Source organism: Pagrus pagrus (assembly GCF_965226575.1).
Source record: "Pagrus pagrus genome assembly, chromosome: 24".
Lineage (NCBI taxonomy): Eukaryota > Metazoa > Chordata > Actinopteri > Spariformes > Sparidae > Pagrus > Pagrus pagrus.
Window position 1 is genome coordinate 5,423,436 of NC_140206.1, and position 26,359 is coordinate 5,449,794.

The 26,359-nt window shown below is 45.7% G+C and overlaps 2 protein-coding genes across 21 annotated transcripts in view; both read right to left on the reverse strand.

The window, feature by feature from the left end:
* The window catches only part of unc80 (unc-80 homolog (C. elegans)), a 42,511-nt gene extending 28,311 nt beyond the window's left edge, over positions 1–14,200 (reverse strand). For 10 of the 12 annotated variants that reach the window (XM_084346993.1, XM_084347002.1, XM_084346999.1 and 7 more), the window contains exons 1-17: positions 13,717–14,200; positions 13,487–13,535; positions 13,036–13,192; positions 11,963–12,303; positions 10,758–10,881; positions 10,590–10,654; positions 10,155–10,324; positions 6,904–7,177; positions 6,686–6,820; positions 6,021–6,237; positions 5,455–5,595; positions 4,072–4,340; positions 3,447–3,788; positions 3,234–3,365; positions 2,862–3,009; positions 796–846; positions 134–282 (exon numbers count right to left, since the gene is read on the reverse strand). In XM_084346993.1, the coding sequence (XP_084203119.1) occupies positions 134–282; positions 796–846; positions 2,862–3,009; positions 3,234–3,365; positions 3,447–3,788; positions 4,072–4,340; positions 5,455–5,595; positions 6,021–6,237; positions 6,686–6,820; positions 6,904–7,177; positions 10,155–10,324; positions 10,590–10,654; positions 10,758–10,881; positions 11,963–12,303; positions 13,036–13,192; positions 13,487–13,535; positions 13,717–13,808 (2,856 nt within the window). In that variant the 5' untranslated portion in view covers positions 13,809–14,200. The remainder of the gene's footprint in view (positions 1–133; positions 283–795; positions 847–2,861; positions 3,010–3,233; positions 3,366–3,446; positions 3,789–4,071; positions 4,341–5,454; positions 5,596–6,020; positions 6,238–6,685; positions 6,821–6,903; positions 7,178–10,154; positions 10,325–10,589; positions 10,655–10,757; positions 10,882–11,962; positions 12,304–13,035; positions 13,193–13,486; positions 13,536–13,716) is intronic. The other 2 variants (XM_084346994.1, XM_084346992.1) reach the window with 1 other exon arrangement.
* Positions 14,201–15,536: 1,336 nt separating this feature from the next.
* Positions 15,537–26,359, reverse strand: part of LOC311253347 (uncharacterized protein) — a 67,188-nt gene continuing 56,365 nt past the window's right edge. For 6 of the 9 annotated variants that reach the window (XM_084347253.1, XM_084347248.1, XM_084347252.1 and 3 more), the window contains exons 9-16: positions 25,844–25,899; positions 24,437–24,551; positions 24,247–24,297; positions 23,107–23,417; positions 18,505–18,597; positions 17,487–17,571; positions 17,236–17,348; positions 15,537–17,144 (exon numbers count right to left, since the gene is read on the reverse strand). In XM_084347253.1, the coding sequence (XP_084203379.1) occupies positions 16,935–17,144; positions 17,236–17,348; positions 17,487–17,571; positions 18,505–18,597; positions 23,107–23,417; positions 24,247–24,297; positions 24,437–24,551; positions 25,844–25,899 (1,034 nt within the window). In that variant the 3' untranslated portion in view covers positions 15,537–16,934. Of the gene's footprint in view, positions 17,145–17,235; positions 17,349–17,486; positions 17,572–18,504; positions 18,598–19,448; positions 19,542–23,106; positions 23,418–24,246; positions 24,298–24,436; positions 24,552–25,843; positions 25,900–26,359 lie in introns of all 9 variants that reach the window. The other 3 variants (XM_084347256.1, XM_084347254.1, XM_084347255.1) reach the window with 3 other exon arrangements.

A 26,359-nucleotide genomic window follows, 5' to 3' on the forward strand; every position in this document is an offset into this window, starting at 1 on the left:
CCTGCACGATGAGATAAGAGAGTCTGACTCTGAAGCCGAGCACAGACTGAATCACGGGAAAGACTGAAACATGAAAAACAAACACAGGCCGAGCGAGATGGCAGATGGACGGATGACTTCACCCACCACTCACCAGGTTCTCGGGGCTGTGCAGCTCGTGTGTGGTGGAGGCGCAGCGGGTGATGAGGGACTTGAACATGCATCCCACCACCACCGCCTCCATATTCTGCGCCACCGACTTGTTGTCCCCCGTGGTGAAGTTGTTCCCGAAGCCCGCCTTGTCTGGAAGCAACAGGGAAGGCGGGAGAGACCACGGATCACACAGGGGGGGTGGTTTAGTCAGTGGTAGGGGTTGAAGGGGGGGGTTGGTTGGTGGGAGAACATTATTGACAGCTGACCAACTTGAGATTAAAACATTGAGCCCGTACAACAGGGGAAGGGGAAAGGGGTGAGGGCAAAGGAAAAGGGGGTCCATAAAGCATATGGGGGGAGAAGCAAACTGAAAAGGATTCTGGGTCGGGGGGTTAGGGATCACATGCAATTGACTAAGGCCTGCTCTAAAAACAAACATTCAGTACGGGGCTTATTCTCTTGGTCCAGATACAACAATGTGACAAGTCTTAAAACCAGATTTCATTTGATAAAAGTCTAAATTTTGGAGTTGCAGGCGAGTTTTGTCACTTTCGGAGAGAGTGAGGGGTGCAGCGATGGAAGCGGTGCCTTGGGAAGGGTCTGATCGGGTGAGTATTGCTTGTATTATTGCTTGTTATTGATTAATTGATCATGTGTATCTACCGATGTTTCTTTTTTTCGCCCTCCTGGACCTCTCACCTGCACTGCCGTACTCTGCAAGAGAAAAGAGGCGGGGCAACAGGTTGATTGACATCAGGCCAGCACAGACATGTAACGCGGTGTCAGAAAAGGACGTTGGCACCCCACCTCCGCTCGAACGGAGGCGAACTGGAGACGCACTTAGACTGCACACGCGCAAAAATAACACACACAACATACACACAAGTACCAAAAAAATCAAACAAAGGTGCCCGGTTCACTTTCAAGAGTTGAAACACTCATCGGTTCAGTAACTTGCCAATTGCACGGTATCATAGTGACGAACATACTTCAAGAAGTTCAGTGCAAAACTGAATTGGCAATGTACAATGTGTCTCAATGCTCAGCAATAAAAGCCGCCAGATTGAGCAGAGATGTAAATGGGGGGGCAAAGCTTTGGATTGGCAAGTGTACAGAATGGATGAGTGAGTAAAGGAAAGGCAGGAAAAAGGATTTCGGCTCGTTGAAGTGGATGAAAAAGGGGGAGGATGGAGGCAGGAGGAGGAGGACGAGGACAAAAAGGGGACGCAGACAAAAGCGGAGACGAGTGGAAGGAGGAAGGAGGGAAAAACACATATATAAACAGAGATAGCGCTGGAATGCAAAGTCGGAAGTGCGGGGTGAGACAGCGGTAGTGCAATTCAGCTTTGTCAACCACACTGGAGTCAGTGCTGATAAAGTTTTTTGAATGGGTCTAAATGTACAGTAGCGCTGAAACGATTACTCAATTAAGTGACAACTATTTTTTCTTTAAAGTCCTCAGAAGAAATGCTTTCTCTGTAGGTTTCGTACGTTGGTTCAGCTAAAATTTAATTAAACATCTCATTGTAGTAGTACTAAGAAATTGTGACGGCTGTTTTTTAGCCAAGCTAGCAGTATGGCTAAATGTAGCAGTGTCTTTTTTAAAGTTAAACAACGTGGTCCAAACTGTTTCTGCCTTGTTTATTTCATATGCCGTGTTGATTTGCTGGCATTTTGCTCCCCTTATGTACAAGAATACTGTAGATATGTAAGCTTAAAACGGTATAACCATCACTGCCTGGATACTTACGTTGGCATGGATGTTAAGTAATACAACCACTAGAGGGCGCCACATGTTCAAACAGTTCTGCATTTTTAAAACTTCTCCATCTCGTCCTGTGGTTGCGTCTTTGCTTGAACAATTAGCTACACTGCCCCCACGAGTCATGGAGGTACTGCTCGGTCGCTTTCTGAGCATAAATAAGTCTTTACTGCTCGTTTTGGACAAGCTCAAGAGTCATTTTCTTGTTTTTCTTGAATCTGAAACAACAACTTCATTAAAAAAGACAATTAAATTGTACGTTAGCTTCACTGTGCAGGATTTTTCTACCTGGAAGTTACTGTAAACAAACATTATGATTGGTCCTACACTTTGACTGAACTGATTTAAGGTAATCTCAGCATGCTAACATGCTCATTTTTACAATGCTAACATACTGATGCTATGCACGTTATCATGTTCACCATTTTAGCCAGTTTTGCTTAGTCTGTTAGCATGCTAACATTTGCTAATTAGCACGAAACACAAAGCTGAGCGTGATGGGAATGTTAGTTTTGCGCGTATTTGGTTATGACTGAAGCAATGCAGTAGTTAGCAAATGTTAGCATGCTTACAAACTAAGCGAGGGTGTTCGGCAATGCCAAGCATCGACATTGTGAGCATGCTAGCATGTTGATTTTTGCGAGCTGCTAGCTTGGCTTTAGACTTTTACTCTTGAAGTTTGTTATTAATCGTTTGAGACCAAACGATTAATAACGTCAATTAATGCAAAAAAAAAATAATTGTCAGATTAATTGATAATACAAAGGAATCGTTAGTTGCAGCCCTACTGGACAGAACCTTGACTTTTTTCCAGCATCCATGCTAACCCGAATCGCATCCGCATTGAAGACCAATGCCAGTCCAACCCTGATGCACCCTATTTGTGCATTTGCCATCAGCGCATATTTTTTTTTTGTGCGTCAAGATCTTCATCTGGTCCCACTCACACGCACACCCGCATACTTACTGTCGGTAATGGGCTCCATGCAGAAGCCCAGCAGTGCATGCAGGAAGTCCACAATGTTATTGAGAGAGTCTTTGTTGACGTACTCGCGCATTGTCTGCCGAAACTGCACCTTGTCCAGCTTGTAAAGGCTGGTCAGGCAGTTCTGGGCCTGGAAGCAGACAATAATGGAAAAAGAAAGAACTGTGGCTGCTAGAAAAAAACTCTCTTGCAAGGATTCATTTCACTTTCATGAAACTTTCATCACACCAAAGGAGCAATACGGTTAATAATTAATAGGGAATGAATAAATGTCAAGCGCCACACGCCACGCTGGTTTTTATATGGAAACTGCACAGATGAGGGTCAGTTGAGGCAAAGAGAGGAGAGTCTGACCTGCATCCTGAGGCGATCCCCGGACAGTCCGCGGTGTCCCTCGCCACAGCCGTAGGCGCAGCCCAGCGACTTGACTATCTTTATCAGCATGGTGAGAGCCAGGCGGTGGGTGCTGAAGCCCGAGCCCTCCTCCTGCTCACGGTGGAGGACACGAACGTGAACAGACAGGAGTTTTTATGTCGCTGTTTCAAGATGTTTGAAGTTTCTACTCACCTTTTTATCATTATCCTTGTTATTCTTCACATCGTCCCTGCTCCCCTGCCCGCTCCCTCCACCGCTTCCCCCTCCTCCACCACCTCCGCCTCCATCTCCCCCTCCGCCCGCCCCGGCCCCGGGAACCGAGCCGCCTCCCTGGGCGCCTCCGCCGAGCCCCTGACCGGCTGGGTCTTTGGCCCGCGCCTCCTGGTTCTCCTTGTTGTCGGGCTTGGAGAGCTTCTTGCCCATGCCGGGCACAACGCCCAGCTGCAGCAGGCAGTCGATGATGTTGAGGGCCACGTCGCAGATCCTGGAGCTGATGTCGTGGCTGAGGACGGCGTAGAGGGCCCGCAAGACAGCCTAGGATACAAGAGGTCGGGAAAAAATGTCTTGAAATTGCTTATTTTTGTCCAACCAGCTGCTGAAAGACTGAATTTATTACATTAGTCCTGTCTTTATTGATTATAAAGCAGATCTTGGTGCTTTTAAAAGTGAAAGTATCGAAACGAACCGTCAGGACTTCCGTTACTTTGTGATGTCACAACTATAAGCCACGCCTCCAAACACAGAAAGTGTTAATGTGAAAACACAATGGGCGGTGCCTGCTCAGGCCTATGAGATCGTCTACTGAGCGAACACTCACCGTGAGGTCCAGCATGCCGTTCTTCAGCACAAAGTTATTGGTCCCCTCGATGTTCTCGCCCTCCTCCAGGAACGAGTAGTTGATGCAGGAGTCGGTGAAGCTGCGCGGCAGGTTGGCGCAGGCCAGCGGCTCCACGGGGATCTCGGGGACGGTGACGGGGTTGCAGAGTTTCTTCATGTGCTCGGTGAAGAAGTCGGCATAGCCAACGTTGAAGGACGCCACCGTGGTGTTGAACGCCGCCATGGTGATGGTGGAGATCTGAGAGCGGACTGTGGGCACACATGAAATACATGACGTGACATTTATCAATATTTACCTTTAAATTTCCCTTTTTGTTAATAGTTTATTTACTTTTCTGTTCAATTTTCCATTTTATTTGTGATTTTTTTCCTTTAATTTTTAAAATTTCTGTATTTATTTCTGTATTCATTTGCATTTTACCCCCATTTATTTCCATAAACTTATTTATTTCTATATTTTCTTTAAATATTTTGACTCTTTGACTCTTCCATACAGGAGAAGAAAAATGAGAGCTAAGTTTTAACTTTGTGTAACAACATTTAAAAGATCAGAAACTGCATTACTAAGTTTGGTTATTTCTCAATGATACGATCAATAAAATAACTACAAAGAATAATCACACTTTATTCTCAGAATCAGCTCTCTTCTATAATCATCTTCTGTTCTCAGTCAACCTAATAACATGCATGAGATGCAGTGCAGAGACAGCACTGTTATTTGAATGTAAATTAGCATTGTCACAGGAATATCACCGTTATATAACTCTGTCCTATTTCTGCTCGGCTCGGCAGGCCTCAGTGGAGCTGGCAGCGTCTGTTGTTTGTTGAGGCTGATGGACTGTGATTGCAGTTTTTAATGTGTATAGTCGTGAAAAATAGAGCATAATCACTACTGTTTACTGAGTTTACCTTTTCCTTTTAATGTAAAAATGGCTTTTTTTTGGTTGAAGATCCTCTAAGTGCCATATTATTTGGAAATTTTGCAGCTTTTGCTTACTTCAGGCTAATTCTCAGACTTAAAGACTTGCAATATGTAAGGATTTTTGCTGAAAACATTAAAAACTTAAATAAAATGATCAACAGAAGGCGAAGGAATAACAGTTTAGACGTTATTGCATGTTGTGTCGCAGAAAGTTAGCATGCTAACCAGCTAGCTCTGGCCTGCCTTGGTCCAAAAGCTCCTAGCTAGCTCCTGATCCAGCGTTGTAAACACCAACACTTCCCCGGAGCTCCCATTCTGGACCGCTAGCTGCATGGCTAACTGACCTAACAGCAGCTACAGTTAGCAGCAGCTAGCGGATACCCCTCTTTGTAATATTGCACCTTTAATTTTGTTCTTTTCTTATTCCCGCCTTCACGTTACCTTCCTTGACGGTGTTGTCGCTGTGGCTGTTGGAGTGGTCGGGCATGTCTCTGAGCAGGGAGTGGTGGGAGTGGGAGTGTTTGGCGCTCAGGCTGTCGGCGTCGGCGGCCGTGTCGGTGCTTCCTCGCCGCGTGAATTTGCCTGGAAGGTGACGCAACGGATTAATACATCAGGTTGGATCAAACACACAACATTGGATAAAGCAAAGCAGTTGTAGAAACCCGTCTTTTTCCTGCATCTATCGGGCATTTTCTTGGAAAAGTTCTTCCTGTAAATGGGGCTAATCCGAAGCTAAGTGGAGACATAGCAGTAGTGTGAAAAAGGAGGCAGTGGGTTCATGGAAAGAAGGCACCAACTCTGGATAATAATACGAATACATGTGTGCCTTGAGCCAATTTTAATCACACTTCACAGCGAGAGCTAATAAGGAATCCCGATGTTAATGAACTGACCTACTTCACTGACAGCCGGATCCAGACACAATCCTCTGACTCACCAAACGGGAGCTTAAGGGGGAAGTGAATCAAGAAACTGGTGACATGCAATCTACTCTCATTCCTTCCTACCCATGATGGTGGCCTGCCAGCCGCCGCGGTCCAGCGCCCGCCGGTCGTCGCCCAGGCCGGAGAAGCTCCCGAAGGAGAAGGTGCTGCGTGTGGGCGAGACGTCCAGGTGGTCCTCGTGGAGCAGGAAGGGAACCCCCATGCGGCGCTGACGCTTCTTCCCAGTGTGATGGAAGGGGATGGAGCCCTTTCTCTCGCGGTCCTCGCGCCGGTTCTTGAACTGGAACGTAAAGTAAACGTACTTTAAAGGTCATATTGATAAGGTTTGTAGAAAGATGCATAATAAAGGTATTTCTTCTCCTTAGAAACATTAAAATGATTGTAAATCAATAATTCTATAATGTTTGTTGAGAGTCTAACGCTAATGTTAGAGCAGCAGAGTATGCTAGGCTAGTACGTCAGACATTTTTACGTTTTTTTCAACAAACTTGCAACTTCCAAGACTTTGACGTCAGCGAAGTTAATGTTAGCTATCTAGAGTTGGCAATGTTGACGTTTGCTAGCTAGCGTAAGCACTGTTAGCTAGTGCGACAAACTGGCAACCACCTGTGGGCGCAGATGTTTCGAACAGCGGCAGTGTTGTGGTGTGAATGCGATGGAAGCGGGTATTTTATCCTGCTAAACATTAAATTAGCATGTTAGCATTGAAGACTTGATCTGTCTCTGACCTTCTTGAAGATGTTCATGCCGAGGTCGGAGGCGAGGTCAGGCACCGCCTGTCGACGCAGGTTGGTCAGAGAAACCTTCGCGAACGTCTCTGAGCTCAGAGACTTTCCCTCTTCGTTGCATTTCAGACTCATATCCTGCAAAACACAGCAGAGGACACGGATGACATAAGCGTTGGCATCTCACCACAATCCCTCCATCAACTTCCTGCCGTTATTACCTGAGTCTTGTGCGTGTTGACCAGTGAAGGCGTGGCGGCCACCATGGAGCTGCTGCGCGGCCGCGGCAGAGGCGTGACCAAAGGTTCGGGCACTCGTTCAGGTCTCTCCTCCAGGATCTGCCTCAGGCGCTGCAGGTAGTACATCAAGGCCCAGTGGACGCCCTCCTCCGTCCAGTGAGGCTGCAGCAGGCAGCGCAGCACCGCCACGTCGAAGTAGGTGGCGTAGCGAGCTCGCTGGGAGAGGGAGGTCGGCAGGCCGGCAGGGGCCGACGTCCTTGAAGAAGATGGAAGGAGATAGAGATGATTTTATGGTTTGATCCCTTTTGAATCAGAAATACATACCCATGAGCCAACAAGTCAAATGCCGGTTCCGGTTCAAGACGTTACTTTAATCTAACTTTTACCTGGATTGAATCTTTGTTTTTGTAGTGATTGTCTTCCATGTTTTGGGTGTTTTCTTGTGTATATGTGGTTTTATGGTCAACCAGGCCGAGCAGATGTAGAAAAGTGGAGTAAAAAGGATTTAAATGAAGGCTGGAGGGGCAAGTAAGAGGTGCTGAAAGTAAATAACAGCAACATCACTGAAATCTGACAACTGATAATTGAATCCAGGATCATGAAAAAAGCATTCTGCCTGTGATTTGATCCTTTCCTGCTCCGTCACACAACTCACTCAGCACACAATTACAAAATGTCACAGCCTCTTCTGTTGTATTAGCTTGTCGTCAACTGCTTCATTAATAATGCATCAAAGGAGGATGGTAAACAAGGGCAGAGCCCCCCTCCGGCGTCATTGGGAGAGCGGGCGGTTCGGAGAGGCAGCCTACGTGAGTCCACTATAAATAAGCTGGAATGAAGGTCAGCGGTTTGGGCGAGAGCTGCAGAGACGTACGGAGGAAACACACTGATGCCGTGAGAGGAGGCAGAACGAGGCATTTAATCTCAGCCGCTGTAATAAACGGAGCAGGAAGCGACGGTCGATATCGACATGAATCACTTTTAGAGCGGACAGCAGAGGGAGGCTGTATCATGTTTCACCACACACACACACACACACACACACACACACACACACACACACACACACACACGCTCTGCCCTGCTGCTCATGTTGTGTCAGGTTGCCACGGCGACCGAGTGACGACAGCCGCCTCCCCCTCCCCACACACCGACTCTCCATGCGGTAGGAGGGATGCAGCAGCCAGCCAGCCAGCCAGCCAGCCGGCAGCACAGCGGTTGCCATGGAAACTGCCTCAGCATCAGCAGGGCTGTGCGATTGCGGCGCCACAGGATGAGTAAGCTGCATTAATCAGAGAGCATCACCTGATGGCGGGAATGATTTCTGTCGGAGGGCTGTTTTCTGATCGGCAGCAGGAATCCAACGACTCGAAACCCTTCCTACGTCAAATCCCCTCAAATGTGAGAGCTCGCCCTCGCTTGAAGGACTCATTTACATTTCCTCGCTCTCCTTTTCCAGCTTCCAATTCCCACCACCGACCCTTCAAACAAAGCAATTAATCTGGGAAACAATGGGGATAAATCTCTCTGTTCTCTACCAAACTCAAACCAGGAAAACACGGGCTGCACTCTCTTGAGTTTTTCCGTTTTTCCTGCCAACCCACGCCGGTCAAAACCTGCGCGGCTCGTGCCAAAGACAGCACAGATTGAGCTTCAGCCTGGCACCGGCGACCAAGACAATCCCAGTCTTGCCGCGGGGACGACCAAAGATCGAGCCAGGCCGCTCCGCGCCAGCCCAGAAACACTGCCAGCGTCAGACATGTCACACATTACTTCAGCGTAATTACCCTGGTTTTGTGGGCACATGTCAGATGGGCCTAATGCTGGAGAAAGACGAGGCTCTGTACTGTATGTGTGTGTTAGTGTGTGTGTGTGTGTGCTGACTGAGTAGACAGCAGCGCTCGGGGCAACACATTACACAGGGGAAGGAGGAGCTATTCATATACGCGAGCTCTCACGAGCTGCTGTGCCGTGCAGTGTGTTTCGACAGACGCCGCCGCAGGGATAAATGTTTAGCCATCAACAAGATGATGGCACCAGTCCAGTGTCAGCGCGGGTCACTTATAAATCACTGCACTTCTGCACTGCTGCAGCCCCACAGCTGGATCCTCGGCTGCAGCACGGACGCTTGAGGAAGCTTATGCGAAGGCAGCGAGGGCGTATGTTGATCGTAATGGAGCTACAGTGATGTTAATATATGGGATTACTGCACGATTAAAACGAGGTCTGTTCAAATGTACAAGTTTGTTGAAGACGAGACTAAAAACTGCAAGATCTTAAGGCCTTTACACACTTTTCCTGCCATAAATCCGCAAGTCAACATTGTTTTTTGTCATGATTTACGCACAAAAAATCTTTTTTTGTTGGAACGAGGTCCATTTCTCAGAGCTTTCGCCCTGCAGTTGAAGGCATCGACCAGTCGTGATGTCCACAACACACGTCCCGTAATTATGAAGACAACGTGACAGAGGTTACTCGAGTGAAAGTTGGGGAACTGGAGCTGTTTAATACATCTGTGCTCTCGTCAAATCCACCAGACTCCATTGATAAAAACACTAATTTTACAGGACATGGGAGCTGCCCAAAATCGCCAAGGTTTTCTGGGTTTTAACGCAAGAATGTGCAGGAAATGTAATATTTTTTTATATATTTGATACATTTAATGTATTATTATTGTCTCTGTACGTCTGCTTCAGCGAATGAAGGCAAACCTCAGGCTGGACGGATGATTGCTTCCTCTCAAGTCGACAAAAGCAGAAGAGTTCAGGATGCTTTGCTGAAGATCTGCTTTCAGCCTTTGCTATCTGTATTTTACAATTGTTTATCTAAGTATCTGAAGCTAAAGTCGAGATACGTGGCGTCTTATTCTGCATTGACTTTAAAACCTTGTGATTTTGTTTTGATTTCAGGTTGCCAGATCCCCAAAGGGCAGCTATTTTATACGCCGTTGCAGCGTTTTTGTACAAACTGTACGTTTTAGGTGAGAAGCGTGACGCCAAACCAAATAACAAAGTCATAATCAACTAAACGAAATGTATAAATGTTGGACAGAAGAGGGAGAACGGTGAATGAATAAATCATGCTGGCCTTGTTGCATTCACACCAGTCATCACACCTCTGCCTCCTCCTCCTCAACAGGAAGCCTGAAGGGACGTGAGGCCAAGAATCAATGATGTCACCAAACGCTCGCCGTCTCTCTGAGTCTGCAGGTTAAACTGATTAACGCCGCTCACTTTTTCTTGGAGGGGCCTTTGACCGGCGGGGGTTGCTGCTGCTGCTGCTGCTGCTGCTGCTGCTGGGAAGGGCCACCTTTCTCCACCGAGTTACCACGACGACAGCTCTGCTCTCCGGCCGAGGGGGAGGAGGAATCCGATTGGGCGGCCTCGCAGACCACCTGGAAGCCCTGTGGGTGGAGGGAGGAGAGAGAGACGGACGGACGCTGTGGATAAACAGGGCAGACACTTCCTGATAATTAAAGGCTCTGAGGTTGGAGCGAGGTTTGTGCCGCGACCCCGGCTAACCACGCTAATGCTCCCACATGGCTGGCGCTAATGAATATGAGCAGCCAGGCTCAGGGGGGGGAGGGGAGGAAGCCTCTCGCCTGAACACACTCAATCGACATGGGAGGCGATTTTCTGACAAGATCCGAGCTGAAAACGCTCGCTCACCATGGGACCAGGGTTGCCAGATCCACAGGGGCTGCACTGGTTGTTGACTGGGGAGTTCCTCTTCGCTGTTGAGACACGCAGAGCAGATTACAAGTCTTAATTAGGAACAAGCACGTCTTACATCTCCCCTTACATTGTACACGGCCGGAAATTAGGTTTTATTTTCACCTGTCACGATGTTTCTGACCGGCTTGATGAGGGCAGTGAAGGCCGGGATGTCCGGCTGCCGGTGCTCCCACATCGGCTGCCATATTACCAGACCGCTGGCCAGTCGGAAGGTCAGGTCCGACTCCTGAAAGAACAGAGACATAGTTAGTTAATTAAGCAGTTTTTAATCATATAAAAAGGTGGAAACGTCTTTTGTTTTGCTTCATATCCTTCATAGTTGAGGATGCACGTCTATGTATGTTTATGCTGATATGTATATTTGTTTCTTTTAACATGGTTTTATGGTTTATGTGATGAATCCAAACTTAAAAAAGAAACTTCAATGACATAAAAACAACAAATTAACTTAAATTACAGAGGAAAGCTTTCGTACGGACGCCCTAAATAGTCATGGTCGATATTATAACACATTATTTCTTTTCTTTCAATTGTTTTGTTTTATTTTTTAGATTATTTTCCTGAGATCTCGAGAAAACAAACTTTGTTTTCCACAGAGAAATTACCCCGAAAACAAAAGGTGATTTCTTGATTTTGACGCGATTTTTAACTCACGATACATGATATGATTCACAATACGCTGCTCGTGATCACATTAGTATCGCGACACAGTGATATCGCGATAATCGATACATTGCAAGACAAATCGTCTAACTGAGGTTGAGCCCGACCGATTGATCAGTCGGCGGATGTTATTGACCAACCCCAGAAAACTTGTGTTTCTACAGAGCACAAAGCAGACAAAGTTTACTGTTTCAGTGCTCTGATGTCATTTAAGATCATAAAATATATTGTTAAACTTTTATCTGTTAAATATCTTTGCCACAAGTGTGTGATAACCACATGAAACACATGAAACATGTACGTATATCTGCCGACTGTCACGTCATGTTCCCTGGTCCTGTCTTTTCCTGCGTTTGTGTCCTCGCGTTGATTTTATCTGGATGTGAGTGCTAACGTGAAATAAAATCACTACGTTACAGATTCTGGTCCACTTCTATTGTGACATGATCACTTACAAGATACAGTAATTTATTATTCAGTTGGGAAACACGGTGGATTCCCGAGAGTGTTGTAACGCGACCCTTGATTCTGTCTGTACACACAGATCAATATCCATAGGGCAGCCCTGAGTCTGTGTGCTGGAGGGTTTGATTTGGGCCAAACAAGACTTTTCAAACACAAACCACACAGTCACTCGTACAGACCTTGATCCGATGTATAAGCGGTGCGAACAGGAACACGAACAGCTCCACCGTGGCCATGCTCTTGTGGAACAGCTTGGTCCGAGCGTGCTCGTCCTCCTCCAGCAGGGAGCCGCTGTGCTGCGGGCCCGACCCTCCTAAAGCGGAGCCGGAGCAGGAGCCCGGGGCCCCCGGGGACGACCCCTGGTTCCCCACGGGCTGCAGGAAGGCGCTGCTGCTGCTGCCCGCCGACCAGCCGTGGCCCAGGCTCGGCTCGTGGTTGCACTCCTGGGCGGCCTCCAGCAGCATCCAGTGCAGCGTGTGGAGCAGCTTGGTCTCCGCCACGCCCAGCTTGTCCTGGTGACCTGCAGAGGTCAGAGGTCAGGGGTTAGTGTTGAGTGAGGTGATTAATGGGCAGAGTGCGGCTCGCTTCAGTTTAAAGATTACATGGCTTCAACGAGGGTTATTCAAGGTCGACAAGAAAACATCAAATCCAACTGAATTATTTCATTTTTTGACATCTCACCATGACCCAACAGCAACAATACAGCAAGATGTTAAAGGAACAGTTCACCCAAAAATGAAATTCAGCCATTACGCTCCTCCATGTTGATGCCAAGTGGGAAAAAGCTATTTTTTTAAAACAAGTCTCCGTCTACTTCAGTTGTTTCGGAGAACGCTGTTTTGCTGTGAAGCTCCAGAAATGTTTTGTGGACTACGAAACATCTGCATGGGGGGCGAGTAGATAAAGACTGGTCGCACATGCACCAAAAATCTGTCGAGTACGACTGAACAGCTGATTTAAACGGCATTTAATCCTGTTTACAATCATTTACGTAATGTTTTAAGACATTAAATTATAAAAACATGATAGTGTGAGGCTGAGCTGTGTCCTGGTGCACCTGATGTGCACCGGAGCTGTGATACAACTAGACCACGGTACCATTTTCTCAACTAAACATCTTAATTATCTTGTTCTGTTGTTGATAATCCAGAATAATGATGCACTGTGAGGTCATCCGTCCTGCGTCCTGTCAGATGAAGATGACCCGGCTGTCGGCCCGATCACTAAAGCTGCCTGTCCTGCGTCTCCTCACCCAGCTTGTTCCTGTTCGACAGCAGGATGGAGGTGCAGTGGAGCACATGAGGCAGCGCCGCCTGGACCAGCTCCCAGCGGGAGATGCTCTGGATGGCCTCCGACAGGGCCGGCGACAGCCCGTGGAGCTTATTCTCCACCAGCACCCGCTCGAAGGACTGGAGGGGGAAGGAGAAGAGAGACATCAGGCTCGGAAACTGAAGCCTCTTTCTTTGACTATCTAAATATCCCACATGGCCTCAAGCGAGGCAAAGCCTGTGGGAGAGACAGCGGCGGCTCTGTGTGGATCTGGAGGAACGCCATTATGGATATGAGTTTTCCAAAAGGTCTGGCTCCTGGAGGGGAAGGGGGGGGGGGGACTCATTTGCTAAATGCAAAAACGAGGAGATTTGCAGGTGCAGATTAGAGGAAGAGGAGGGGGGGGGGATTATTTTCTGTCATCAGACACTTACCACACAAGATGCTTCATACTGTTTCCCCAACTTTGGACGCAGAAACGCACTGAAACACAGATAATCTCCAATGTCAGACTCAACATTCATTATTCTGTATGTCAATCCTCCTTACAGGTGTGACATCATGCAATCCATTCACAGTTCTTGCAGGAAAAAAAACAACAGCCTTCCTCCATTTAAAACCCATTCACATCCATCCTAAACACCTGTTATCAACCCACACCAACCTGGTCTGCCTCCACAGGAAGGTCTGGATGGGGAACGGTATTCCCTTCCCGCACTCCGGCTCGTTGTCGTCCAGGCTCTTCCTCTTCACCATCTTGTGGCCGGGGACCTGCCCGCCAACTGTCCTGCCCGCCTTGTGTGCAGCGACCGCCGGGGAGGGAGGCGGGGAGGGGGGGGGACGCTGCTGCCCAGGTGACCGGCGAGAGGGCTCCGGCTTCGGGGCTCACGACATGATTGGAGGTTTCGTCCTGCGTAAAATGGCTGCAAGTGTCGGTCTGTCGGCGTCAATACGGAGAGAGAGAGAGAGAGAGGAGAGAGGGGAGGGAGGTGGTGTTGGAGGAGGAGGAGGAGGGTGAGTAAATGAGTGAGTGAGTCGGGGGGAGATGGAGAAGGAGAAAGGAGATGGAGAAGGAGGAGAGAGCGCCCTGATTTCAGCACCTCCCCTCCCCGGACAGCGACAGCTGTTGATCGGCGCGCTGATCTCCGTGTCAGCGGCGGAGCTTAAAGACGCAGTGTGCGGCCGGGACAGATGTTTCCCTAACAGGAAACGGCACAAACACACTGACGTGGTGCGTTCACGTGAGGGGATCATCCTGCATCCTCAACAGGTTGTTTAATGAGACAGGTGGTGCGGATTAAAGATAATATGAGGCTTTCACGGAAGGAAAAGTGGAAATGCAACACTGTGAGTGCTGAGTCGAGATTAAAATGTCAAAATATATAAGTACTGTCAGCAAAATGCTCCTTAAGTGTCCAAACTTATATAATTCTGTGTATCTGTTGTTATTTACACAATTAACAGCTATTTGAATTACTGGATCATCACTTTGCAAAGTCAGTATGACAGATATTTGTGCAAATATGTTAAAATTGTTAATTTCTTTAAAATTGGGGAGAAAAAACATCGCAAATTGATGCATAAGAGGCCAAAATATTCAAACTTTTAGTCCCTGGTATGGATCCTACAATTCCCACAATGCAACTGAACTCACATGTGCCATGAAACCCTTCAAACCTCACCTTCAAACTCCAGGTTGTAATGATTTCATTGATATCATGATAACAGGATTATTTTTTAATATTTTTTATTTATTTATGAGAAAACGGAGCTAAATGTGTGAAATTGGTGAAATGACCCTTTAAGTAGGCTAAAGTTACTTTCCGTATAGGAGAATTGATGTGATATATTTTAAAAAAACACAAGTTAAACAAAGTTTGTCAGTTATTCACCTGCATTTTCGGGAAAAACATGTATTAACAAGCTATTTATGAGAATGTGTAGCGTTATGCTAAATATGAAGCTAACGCAACGTTCGCAAAGAAGGCTAGCTGTTCCCGAGCTACCACGGCAACAGCTAGCTTAAACCGGCTCTGTCTAAATGAGGATAAACACCAACCAGTTCATCAATAAACAGTAGCGTCTTGTTTTTTTGTGTGTAATCTGTTGTTATTGTGTGGTCAGACTATATCTCGGTCTGTCTGCATTGGCTAGCTAGCTAGCTAAGTTAGCTAAATACAAAAAAATAGCATTAAATATGACGAAAGAAAGAAAAGAAAACCCTTTATCAGACAAGGCTTTGTGTTGTTTTAAAAAATCATTACATTACGTAAATAAATGAAAATGTGTCAACAAACGTAGCCTCATTAGCTTCATCGTCTAATTTGTTGCTAGAATAATTTACACTAGAGCCGGAGCGATGCTTGAAGCTTATATTATTGATATATCGGCCTCCAAGAAGTCCTCCGTGCCCTCCGACATACTCGTGTCACTCTCTGCTGGTGGACGGTGGAGATACATTGATCACAAGAGACTCGAGCGAACCAGTTTTTATTTCCTTTATTTCTGTTGTCGTCATCCTGTAGGAGCATTTGTCATCAGTACGTCTCAAACATCGGAAAAAGTGTGCACACATCTACATGGTCTTTTTCTTTAAATACACTTACACAGGCAAAGGGGGAGGCTGAGGGGAGGAGGTGGGGGAGGCAAGAGGAAGCACAGATAAAACACTGGAGGGGAAGAGGGGAGGCTGACATCAGGGGGGGAGGAAGGAGTTTCACAATGGTGAGCAGAGAATATGCAAGAACAGTTTTGTTTTTTATTCTTTTTTTCTTTATGAGTTTCTAACAGCTGCAAGTTGAGGATTCTTCGTTTCTTCGTCGTTTTTTTTCCCGCCTTTTCGACCGTTAGCTGCTCTTTCAGTGGAATGTTTCTCATGTAAAGCTTCGGACAAAAACTCTCAAAACACATCGTACGACCCGGTCTGCGGGGGGAAAGACCGGGGCGGGAGCGCGAGGGGTGCGTCCCCCGCGTTTAAGATTCCCTCCGAGTGAAGATCTAATTTAATCGTTTGTTTGCCATGCCAGCACAACAGCATCAGTTGCAGCCTAATAAAAAAATCACAGCGCTAACGTAGAAAGAGCGAAACGAAAAAAGAGCAGCGAGAAAGAAGAATCTATTGGAAAAGCTAGCGTAGGTTTTAGCGCTCGACTCGACACAACTGCAAAGGGTTATCCACATCGGAGTGCTAATAAGCCAGTGCAGCCACGGGGAACGTACAAAAAAACCGGAACAACTTCCACTACAGTGACATATATATAAAAAGAAAACATGTCTCACAATCATGAGATTAAAACCAACGCACGAACAAAAAAAATCATCGTTTTTTTTTAGCAGACATGCTCGTCGTCAGCCATTCGTTCTGCAGGTTCCTGTAGCTTCAGTCTCTCACGCTGCTGTATCTTTAAAGACTAGCGTCTACGATCTAGTAGTTATATCTTGCATTCAGTACCGTATAAATTCTGAATGGACGTTTCGTAACGCGCGAGTCGCCGCCCTCGATCCGATCCGAAGTGGAATGTGATGTCACGCTTAAAAAAACAAGACAAAACAAAACTGTACAATCGTTAAAACCGTCACCGCTCTTCTCGGACAAACACATCCACTTACACTTTAGCATTCGAGCTAACTAGAACTTAAAACAGGAAAAAAAAAAGTCCAGATTTTATTTCGAGTGAAGATGAATGAAAGTACAGAGTGAAGAATAATCTTAGAATTCAGTTTCTTTTTTTTTTAAAATCCCGTCGAGAGTCGATCGACTACATCTGTGGCGGTCGGACGTGTGGGGAGGTTCGTGTCGCGGTGAAGGAACTCGGGAGGAACACCGGATGAGTGAATGATGGGAAGAGATTTTTTTTTATTATTCGAGGAGAGGCGAGCAGCTCATAAGCCCTGCTTGGCCAGAGCGGCGGTGACATCCTGCGCCAGCGTGGAGAGCTGGGGCGACTCCAGGAGGTTGATGCTGCCGGCGGAGGACAGCCGAGGGGAGGTGCCTCCCGTCTCCACGCCGGGGGTGTGGGTGACGACGATTTCGGCGCCGTGATCCACCCGAGCTTTGGCCGATTCCCGGAAGGACAGCTTGTGGCTCTCGATCTGGGCGGAGAAAGACGTTCGGGTCAGGTTCACGGAGACTTTTCATGCACAGGATAGCGTATGTGTGTGTGTGCTTTTTCTTTTTTTTTACCATGACGTTCCCGCCTCCGGGAGTGTGGCTGGTGTTGCTCAGGGAGCCGACTTTGGCGTGAGCCTTGTCCTTAAAGTCCAGCTTCACGTTCTCAATACGAACATGACCTCCTCCTGGGGACAGGACGGCGACAAGGAGAGGAAAAAGTCAGAACCAGAGGGCATCAGAATCTCACAGTGTTCAGGGAAGGACACCATTTTGTAAACATTGAAAATAGAAAAGGTTTGTGTAGCCGTTCGGCTGTACAGCACCTGGTCGGTGACGGATGTTGGACATGGAGCCACATTTAGAGGTGATGTGGCTCACGTCGATCTTCTTGCTCTGGATTTGGACCTGCTGTTAGCACCAGGAAGCAAAATAACAAGTGTTACGCAGAGAAGTTTAAAAAAATAAAAGACCCTGTGCTTCACAAATGTTGAGGGATGGAAGCTATGATTAGAAATAGGTGTGAAACATCACAGAGAAATGTACGGTGGCTCATTAGGGCTGTTGTAATTTCTCATAATCAGTTTAATTTCCGAGTTTTTTCCACAAATTTGTGACGTCATAATCTCAGAAAGTATTTTGGTTTTCTTCCCGTTAATCTGTGAATTTAATCTCAGAGAATTTCTTTTGTTTGTCGTAAATTTGTGGATTTAATCTCAATATTTTTCCACGAAATTGTGAGTTTGTAATCTCAGACAATCTCAGACAAAGTTCAAGGTTTTATTTTGTAAATTCACCCCTCTAATCTCAGAGAAAGTCCACATTTTTCCCCCCTCCTGCAGCTCCACATTTATTTATCCTCAAACTACAATGGCCCCAATGTGCCTCCGTAAAATGCCGACACGTGTTGTGTGGAAAAAAGAGAGTAGAGAGCCGTTTATAAATCAGCCGTTAGATGACACAACATGACTCTGTCGATCGTCCGCACCGGAGACGCTGATGTCGGCTCCCTGGAGAGAGGTTAACATGAAAGCAAGCGGCGACAGCACGGCCATCAAACACACAACACAGTCGCCGTGCGACGCCGCAGGGAGCAGGTGCTTCAATTAAACTTTATTGTCCGTGGGTGATAAGAATTAGAGCGAGTACAAACACTGATAAAAAGACACGGGGACGGCCCTGCATGCTGTAAAAGGGGTGTTTACAGATGTTGTGTGCTTTGTAAAGATACTGTATGTTATGCTGAAAGATGAGAAACACTCCACAACTATAATCCACAGCCACGTTCACACCTGAATGAAGAGGTTTAGTAAAATGAGGGGGTTTTTTTTAAGTATCACTCACGTTTCCTCCGCCTGCTGCATGCTGGATTTTGTCCAGGGAGCCACATTTAGCCTGAACGTGGCTAAAGTCCAGTTTAACACTCGGTATCATGACCTGGGAATGACAGGGTGACTTTTTGTTTTATACAAACAAACGCAGCAAAAAACACTGAAAGGCTTCTCAAACTGGATGGGTTGTGGGCAGCTTAAAAATAGCGCCCCTCCTTTTCCCTTTGCCAAAAATAATCCAGTGGAAGTGTCCCAATTTTAAATCCACGGCCTCTCAATCTGTCGGAGGCTCGCTTTGGTGCCGGGGCGTTTGAATTGTAGCTGCTGTAGACCGAACTGAAGGAAACAAACTGATTGATGGGCTTTTTTTTTACGCAGGGATGAAGGCATTTATCGGAGAGTAAGAAGATATAATCCATCCAGTGTTGAACTTGCTTGAAACAAGGATACAGCAGCCTGAAGCAAGAGTTTAATTCCCAAGTGCAACATCCATCCACTGTATGAGGAGGAGACGATTTTGAGGGGAGATGGGCTGAATGCCAAACCTCTTGGTAGCAACATGATCAAAACAACATGCATAGAGACACACTGCTGCCTTTCGTATTCATCTAATACTCTCTAAACTACAGTATATGCTACAAAAACTCAATTCTATACTATATTGTGCAGTATTTACTTCATATTTAGTAGCGTCACCTTCATGATTAAAGTCACAAGTAGCAACATGTGGACGCTGAAGAGCGAGGAGATCGTAGAGACACAAAAAACAACCACAGGAAGTAGGGAACGTAACGCGGATGTGTTGCACTTTGGAAATAAACCCTCCTGCCAGTGGCAGACAAACAGATGGGTCGCAACAGATGAACACATAAAAGTAGCATGAGAGAGAGAGGTAGCTACATTAGCTCCAGCTGAGGAGAGAGGGGAAGAAGAAGAAAGAGAGAAAGGCTTACATACATTGCCTCCTTTGGGCGAGTGCTTCAGATTATCCTTGGAGCCGCACTTTGACTGAACATGACTGAAGTCCAGCTTCTCGTGCAATATTTGAACCTAAAACACAATCGAATTTGAAAAAAAAGAAAAAAAGAAAAAACACTATATGTGCCTCATTTAGGTCAAGTGAGAGATGAGTGATCAATGTGTCTTTAACATGCATTTATATTTAGCATGTATTTACATTCACATTTGCTGATGAGGAGCTCTGAGAACACGACAGGATTTAAAACACTACCACAGCTTTGTTGTTGACATCTCAGACTGTATACAAAGATAGACGACGTGATTGAACTTCCTCACACTTTACAAAAACGAAGCTAAAACATCCCGAACGCGGGCGCCGCCATCTTGCTCCGGTGGCACCATTTGGCGGCGCGGGGGGTTGGAGCACTTGAACATACATCAGCGTGATATAAACTGCCTAAAAACGACTGAAACCATATTTGGGACGACTTTATTTGACAATGTTTAGTTTGGTCAACGTCCGTGGAGGGGTCGGGGTTTATGAGCTGTACCATAGCCAGCCACCAGGGGGCGATCAAGACGTTTTGGCTTCGCTTTGTGGCGTCGTCCATCTTTATTTACAACCAATGGTTTTGAAAAACATAACAAATCAGTCTAAATCTTAGTTTTACAATTTATTTCTCAGAGCTGCTCTGGAGGCAGAAATAATCTCATTGGCTCAAGTTAAAATAAAGAAAAACTACACTTTTTTATCGCTGAATACATTTTAGATTGACGCTAAATTAAAAGTAACAGGTGTTGATTCATTTTACAAACAAACAAACAAACAGCTGGTTTAACACAACCAGTGAGAGTATTTCTGCCTGGTGCACCGGTTCGTGTTGTTCTTGCAGAATTAAAAAAAGGGAATTTAAAAGTGGCTCCTCCATCGTTCAAAAGCCAAAGTGAACACAGAAATGTAAATAACAAAGGGGGGGGGGGAGGGGAGAAACACACAAGAGCCCTGACAGCGAGCCTCCGTCTGCGGTCCACACCGACCTGACCTGGTTTCTCCTGACAGCTCTTTCTCACACCTGAACACACACACACACACACACACACACACACACACACACACACTGCTCTCACATCCACTTCAGTGGTTTCCCCCTCGTTCCTACACTTTCTCTTCTACGACAGCTGCAAGGTCAACCAATGACACTGCACCTGCACTCGATGAAAAGTATATCTATTAAATAAAATGTGAAAATGTTCGACCCTGGAGCCCTGCGTCGGTCAGTTTATTGATCAACATTAAATGATTTGCTACTATTATTATGTTTATGATCGATTATCAATCATTTTAAATCAAAAATACAGCAAATGTCAGTGGTCAAGCCTCTGAAATGAGGATATTTGCTGTTTTTTGTCATCTTCTGTAACAATAATGTGATTTTTTAGGGGCTTCGTATCTCGAGCAACATAAATATGTCAACTCTCAGCTTCATGATGGGCATTTTTTCGGCCATTTTAGGGTAAAAAATGATTAAGCGACTAACAGAGGATCTCTAACAGACCTCTGAGGCGCTCATGGACATACTTAGCAGCGTTTTTGAGCACATGTAATGCTTTTCTACATGTGAATACAATATAACAACATGAAAATGGCTCTTAATGTCAAAATAAAATGACATAAATATGACTTAAATGTTACCAAATAATGTTTATTTAAAGATATTTGAACATCAGCTCTTCAGTCTGACATCAGAGCGATCCTGAGCTCCGGTCTATCATCCTGTGCTGCGTCACCCAGCTTCATTAAAAATTTCTGCCCCTATGTCACATTTCTCCCCAAAGAGGAAACAAAAGCTGGCAAAAAAGGACAATTCCTCGCCTCCTGTGCCAAACATCACCGGGGTTAATGACAAAGCCTCACCTCGGTAACTGTCCGGGGGAATGTTACGACCGTCCGTTGCCTTTAAAATAAGTCTGTTAGTCGACGTCTTTATGGGGATCTAACAAGTTTAGTTTGCAAACTAAAACAAGAAGAAGAACGCGTGATGTGAGGTGATATCATTGCGTGCCCTTGATGCAACGTCTCAATAAGTTATTCAGCTTGCATTTATTAATACTCAGAGCCGGAGGGAGAATCCTGCACGGCAATGACGACAGCAGATCCCCCCGAGGGAGAGCGAATCTGCTGGCTCACCGCTCCCCGAGACGATTCTTGATGTATTCTTAAGAGAATAGCAGTTTTCTTTTCGGTGGGTGGAGGGTTTGCGTCATTCGTCGACAGGGAGAAAATTCGAGAAAAAGGTAAGGAGAAGGAAGACAAAAGGGAAAGTCAGGGGAGGAGGCCGGAGGCAGCCGGGTGACGGAGATGACAGCAGACAGGGAGAGGACAGTCAGAGGAAGTGGCAGAGGTTTTAGAGGCAGGTCAGACAGTGAGTGATGGTGAGGATGTGAGGAGAGATATCTGAACATGTCTACCACTCACAGACAAGAGAAAACCACTGTTGAAACACACATTACCTCTTTCTTTTCTACAGAAACTTCAATGTTCATATATTCTGACAGTTTGCAGTCAATTTCTAACGTTCCTGCATGCTGCATCTGTGTTTTTATGCCAAGCTTTCCAGGAAATCTCATGTATACACGTATTCGCCCTCGTTATAGTGGTGTTATCAAATATTTGTGGAGACATTGATGCAGTTGTCTCTTTGTAAAAAAGGTTTTTCCTCCTTTAATGTCTTTCATCTGCATCCTGAGCCTGTAATGAAGTTTGAATTGAATATGTGTCCTTTTAAAATCACTAAATAGCACATTATATTGCATCTTGTGTCCAAAAACAGTAGTGTATGTATATATATTAACTCCTGTTGATTGAGGAAATGGTATTTTTAAATGCTAAATGTCAAAAAGTATCAGTCTTGCTTAATTTGCAGTAAACAGTGAGACTAAATCTAAAAAAACTACTTATTATTTAGCCTTTTTCAAACGAGGAGTACAATATAACTTTGACCTTTGCTGCCACCATGTGGTAGAATTAAGTAAATACATGAAAATGTGCATTTAAAGACATCAAATTTGCCTTTTTTAGACAAATTAAATGTTTTTTATTTTAAGCTGTACAATATAACTTTGACCTTTGCTGCCCCCATGTTGTAAAATCAGGTAAATAGATGAAAGTGGCAAAATTTGATTGACTGTAACGTAGAAAACATTGAATATGAAGTCAGTTACATAAATATTTGACATCAAATCTTGCGAGAGTGCAAATTTTACTCCTTGACTTCATCCCACCAAGTGATTTTCTTCTGTTAAAGGGAAACAATGCAGGATTTTCCAAATAAAACAAACTACATGTTCAAACAAAAATAATCCTTCTCCTCATCACTTATGAGCCACTACAACTGAGAAAGAGAGGTAACGGTTGAGTCTGTTTCCAACAACATCAAACAGCCTACCAACGCTTTGGCGAGGTGTCTCGCTGAGCCGAAGCGTTGGTTTTCAAAAACCTTGGAATTAAACTCAACTATCAACTTTCTTTCATCTTTGAATGGCACGTTTACAAACAGCAACTGAAAAATCCTGCAAAGTCGGCCTTTAAAGTCCTACGAACACGTGAGAATCTGATACTCTTTTCAAAATGACTGTCTCCTTTCAGGATGGTTACCTGTCCGCCTTTCGGCTGGTGCTTGAGGTTCGAAGTGGACCCGATTTTGGACTTTACATTCTTCAGGTCCGGCAGGGGCTGATTGAGAACCTTCAGCTGCCGCTGGGCGGAGGAGGGAGACTTGGGCGGGGTCCGGATCACCGCCACCTTCTTCTCCTGGAGGACGCTGAAGGACTTGGGCGTGTGGCTGCCGGGGGTGCGCGAGCCGGGGGTGCGGCAGGAGTAGCTGGGGGGCGTGCCGGGCGTGACGGCGGTGGAGCCGGGGGTGGAGGCGCCGCTGCGGACTGATCGGGAACGTGCCGAGTCTGTGCCTTGAGAGAGAAGAAGATATGGCTGGATTAGAAATGATGAAGAGGAGGAAGACAAGCCTTTCATGGAGACAGTCGGAGGAAGAAAGACAGAAATAGGGACAAAAAACACTGGAGCGACAGATGGATTGGACTGTGTGCTCCTTCGTCTGGTTCTGATGACGACGATAAGGAAACGCGACACTGTCAACGCTGCAACAGATCTGTTCAGTTTCCACAAAACAAACAAACCAGGTCAAACACGAATGTTTAACAAGGAGCGGGAAGGCACACACACACACAGGCAGCTGGATTCATTTAACACCAGCGGCTTGTTGCCGGGATACCGGTGCTGAGCCAATAGGATTTTAGCCGACGACATCCTGAACAAGAGCGAGAAGCAGCAACCTGTTGTCATGGATCCCACCTGTTCATCTGATGAGGTGACTGAAGGTCTGACAAAGCCAGAAACACTAGAGGGTAAAATCTTACTCTGACTTATTTTATTTTATTTTATTTGCATTACAAGTTACAAGTTTTCTTAAATTGTATGTTTAAATATTCAAATTGGTCATTATTTAATTAAAACTGCTTTTAATTTTCAGTCATTACCAGAACAGAAATCTAAACATTTGATAAAGACAGGTTCAAAAGTCTTATGATATCTCATTTTATCAATCTATAAATCAGATTACAGCCAGAATTATGTGCCACCAAGATGACTGAAAGAGTGTTTTTTCAATGGATGATGCTCACTACTGAACAGATTATCTAAATCAAGAGTACTCATAGAGATGTCATGTGTTGTTGAGGAGGGTGCGATGGGTCTAACAGGAGCTAATAGGTGGTCTACCTGCCATACCAGGGGTTCTCCCAGACCTGCTGTCACCTCTGGACTGGAACGCTTTGAGAAGGGGAAGAAGCAAAAAGGATAAGGAGGGCAGAAAAGCAGGGCAGGAGGTGCAAAGGTGATTAAAAAAGAAAGTGATTGAGGAGCGTCATCAGTAGGCGTGCAGTGAAGTTAATCTAGAGTGTATTCTCACAGGTTGGCCTGGTGGGGGTGCCGTCCTCTTGCTCAGCAGCAGGTATGTGGCGCGTCAGAGATTTGGCAGGCCGAGGCAAGGACGACCTCTTCTCTGGGCTGCGGTACGCTCTCTCCTGAGTGAACAGAAACACTTAAGAGTCAATACAAAGGAGTCAAACACATGTAGCGTGCAGGAACGCTAGCTCTAGCTGCCTATCCATTTCCTGTTTCCCTTCCTGTTTACCTTCTCTGCCCATTTGTGTGGCAGAGGGGCGTGACGGGAACATGCAGAGGAGGAGCGGGCCTCACTGAGCTCCGCCTCCACCAGGGGGCTCCGTTTAAGGCTACAGGCAGAGCCGGGCCGGGGCGGGTGGTGATCGGATGCCCGGCGCTGAACGGCCATCTTTAACAGAACGGCCCGCGTGGGGCTCTGGAGCGAGGGCCGCGACAAGAGGCGGGGAAAGCATGCAGGAGGTGAAGATGACGTGAGAGACAGATGGAGAAAGGAAGAAGTGAGATGAAATGGATGTTTAGCAAAGTTGCTAACTTAAAGGGACAGTTCACAGTAAAATCAGAAGCACATATTTTCCTTTTACCTGTCGTGCTATTTATTTATCTAGATCATTTTATTGTGAGTTGCCAAATTTTGGAGATATCGTTCGTAGAGATGTCTCTCAAATATAATATATATACATATATTTCTTCCTGCCAAACGTTAATATATGAAAGGCTCTTGCTCATGGCAGCGTGGGACGTAAACATTAACGGCGTCCTCCTCAACAAAGCTAACGTTCCCACATGAAACTGCTCACAACAAGATCTGTGGATTAACTTGAGTAACTGGGTCATGATCTCTGGACAGAGACAGTGATGCTGCTATTTTCAAGGCGAACTGAGCACCACAAGCTGACATCTCTACGTCCAATATCTCCAAAACTCACAGGTCACTTCAGGTAAGAGGGAAAATATGTATTTTTGATTTTTGGGGTGAACTGGCCCTTTAAGGATTAAGTTTTGTGAAAAAGTTTACTTCCAAACTGAGATGACATGAAACTAGCATTAAAGAAGTTAAATAACAAATCAAGATAAAGAATAATCTACAGAAACACATGAAAAGATGCAACTTTTGAAGTGGTTAGAAGTGAAAGGTGAAAGATTTAATTCAAGATGTTTGCGAGCACCCCTTTGTCTTTATACTGCACATTACAAGTGTTTTTGATAAAACACTAAAACACAATTGTCTGCCTACTCTTATCTGATTTCTATACTCACAGATCTTCTCTGTCGAGACTGTTGAAGGACAGAGGTGAGCATGCAAGACAAAACGAATATGCAACACAGAGAGAAGTAAAACGACAAGACATGCAGAGAGGGATTAAAAAGGAAGAAAATAAGGAGGATGTCATGCAAAGTTGATGGTACTTACAGTGGTCCTCTCCCTGGACTGGTGGGCCACACTGAGGGGCTGATGGCTCTCCATACCTGTGAAGAAGAGGGAAATAGTCCTGCTGTAATGACCAATGTTGGCCACAAGGGGGAGACATTTGCGAGTGTAAATCTTCACACACAACACACACACCCACAGCACACATCCATAAATATACTCTGAAGAGTCCAAACATAAACGTCTGACACCATCTTTGGAAGCAATCCAGATGACATATCGGTGAAACGTCAGATCGTCTTTCACACTCAGCTGACCAGACACACGCAACCTTCAACACGCAGCCATTTCCAGCAAAAATAAACCAGAGTGGCTTCAGACTCGCACATTAAATACCAGTCACAGTTTAAAATGGCATCAGTGAGCAAAAATAAACATGAATATGAGGCCAAGCAGGAGCAAAATACTCCACTTTTGACAAGGATAAAATTAGATCATCAACATAAAAAAAACAGACGAAGCAGTTGAGCTCATAAACCATGAGGTTTTTAAATATGG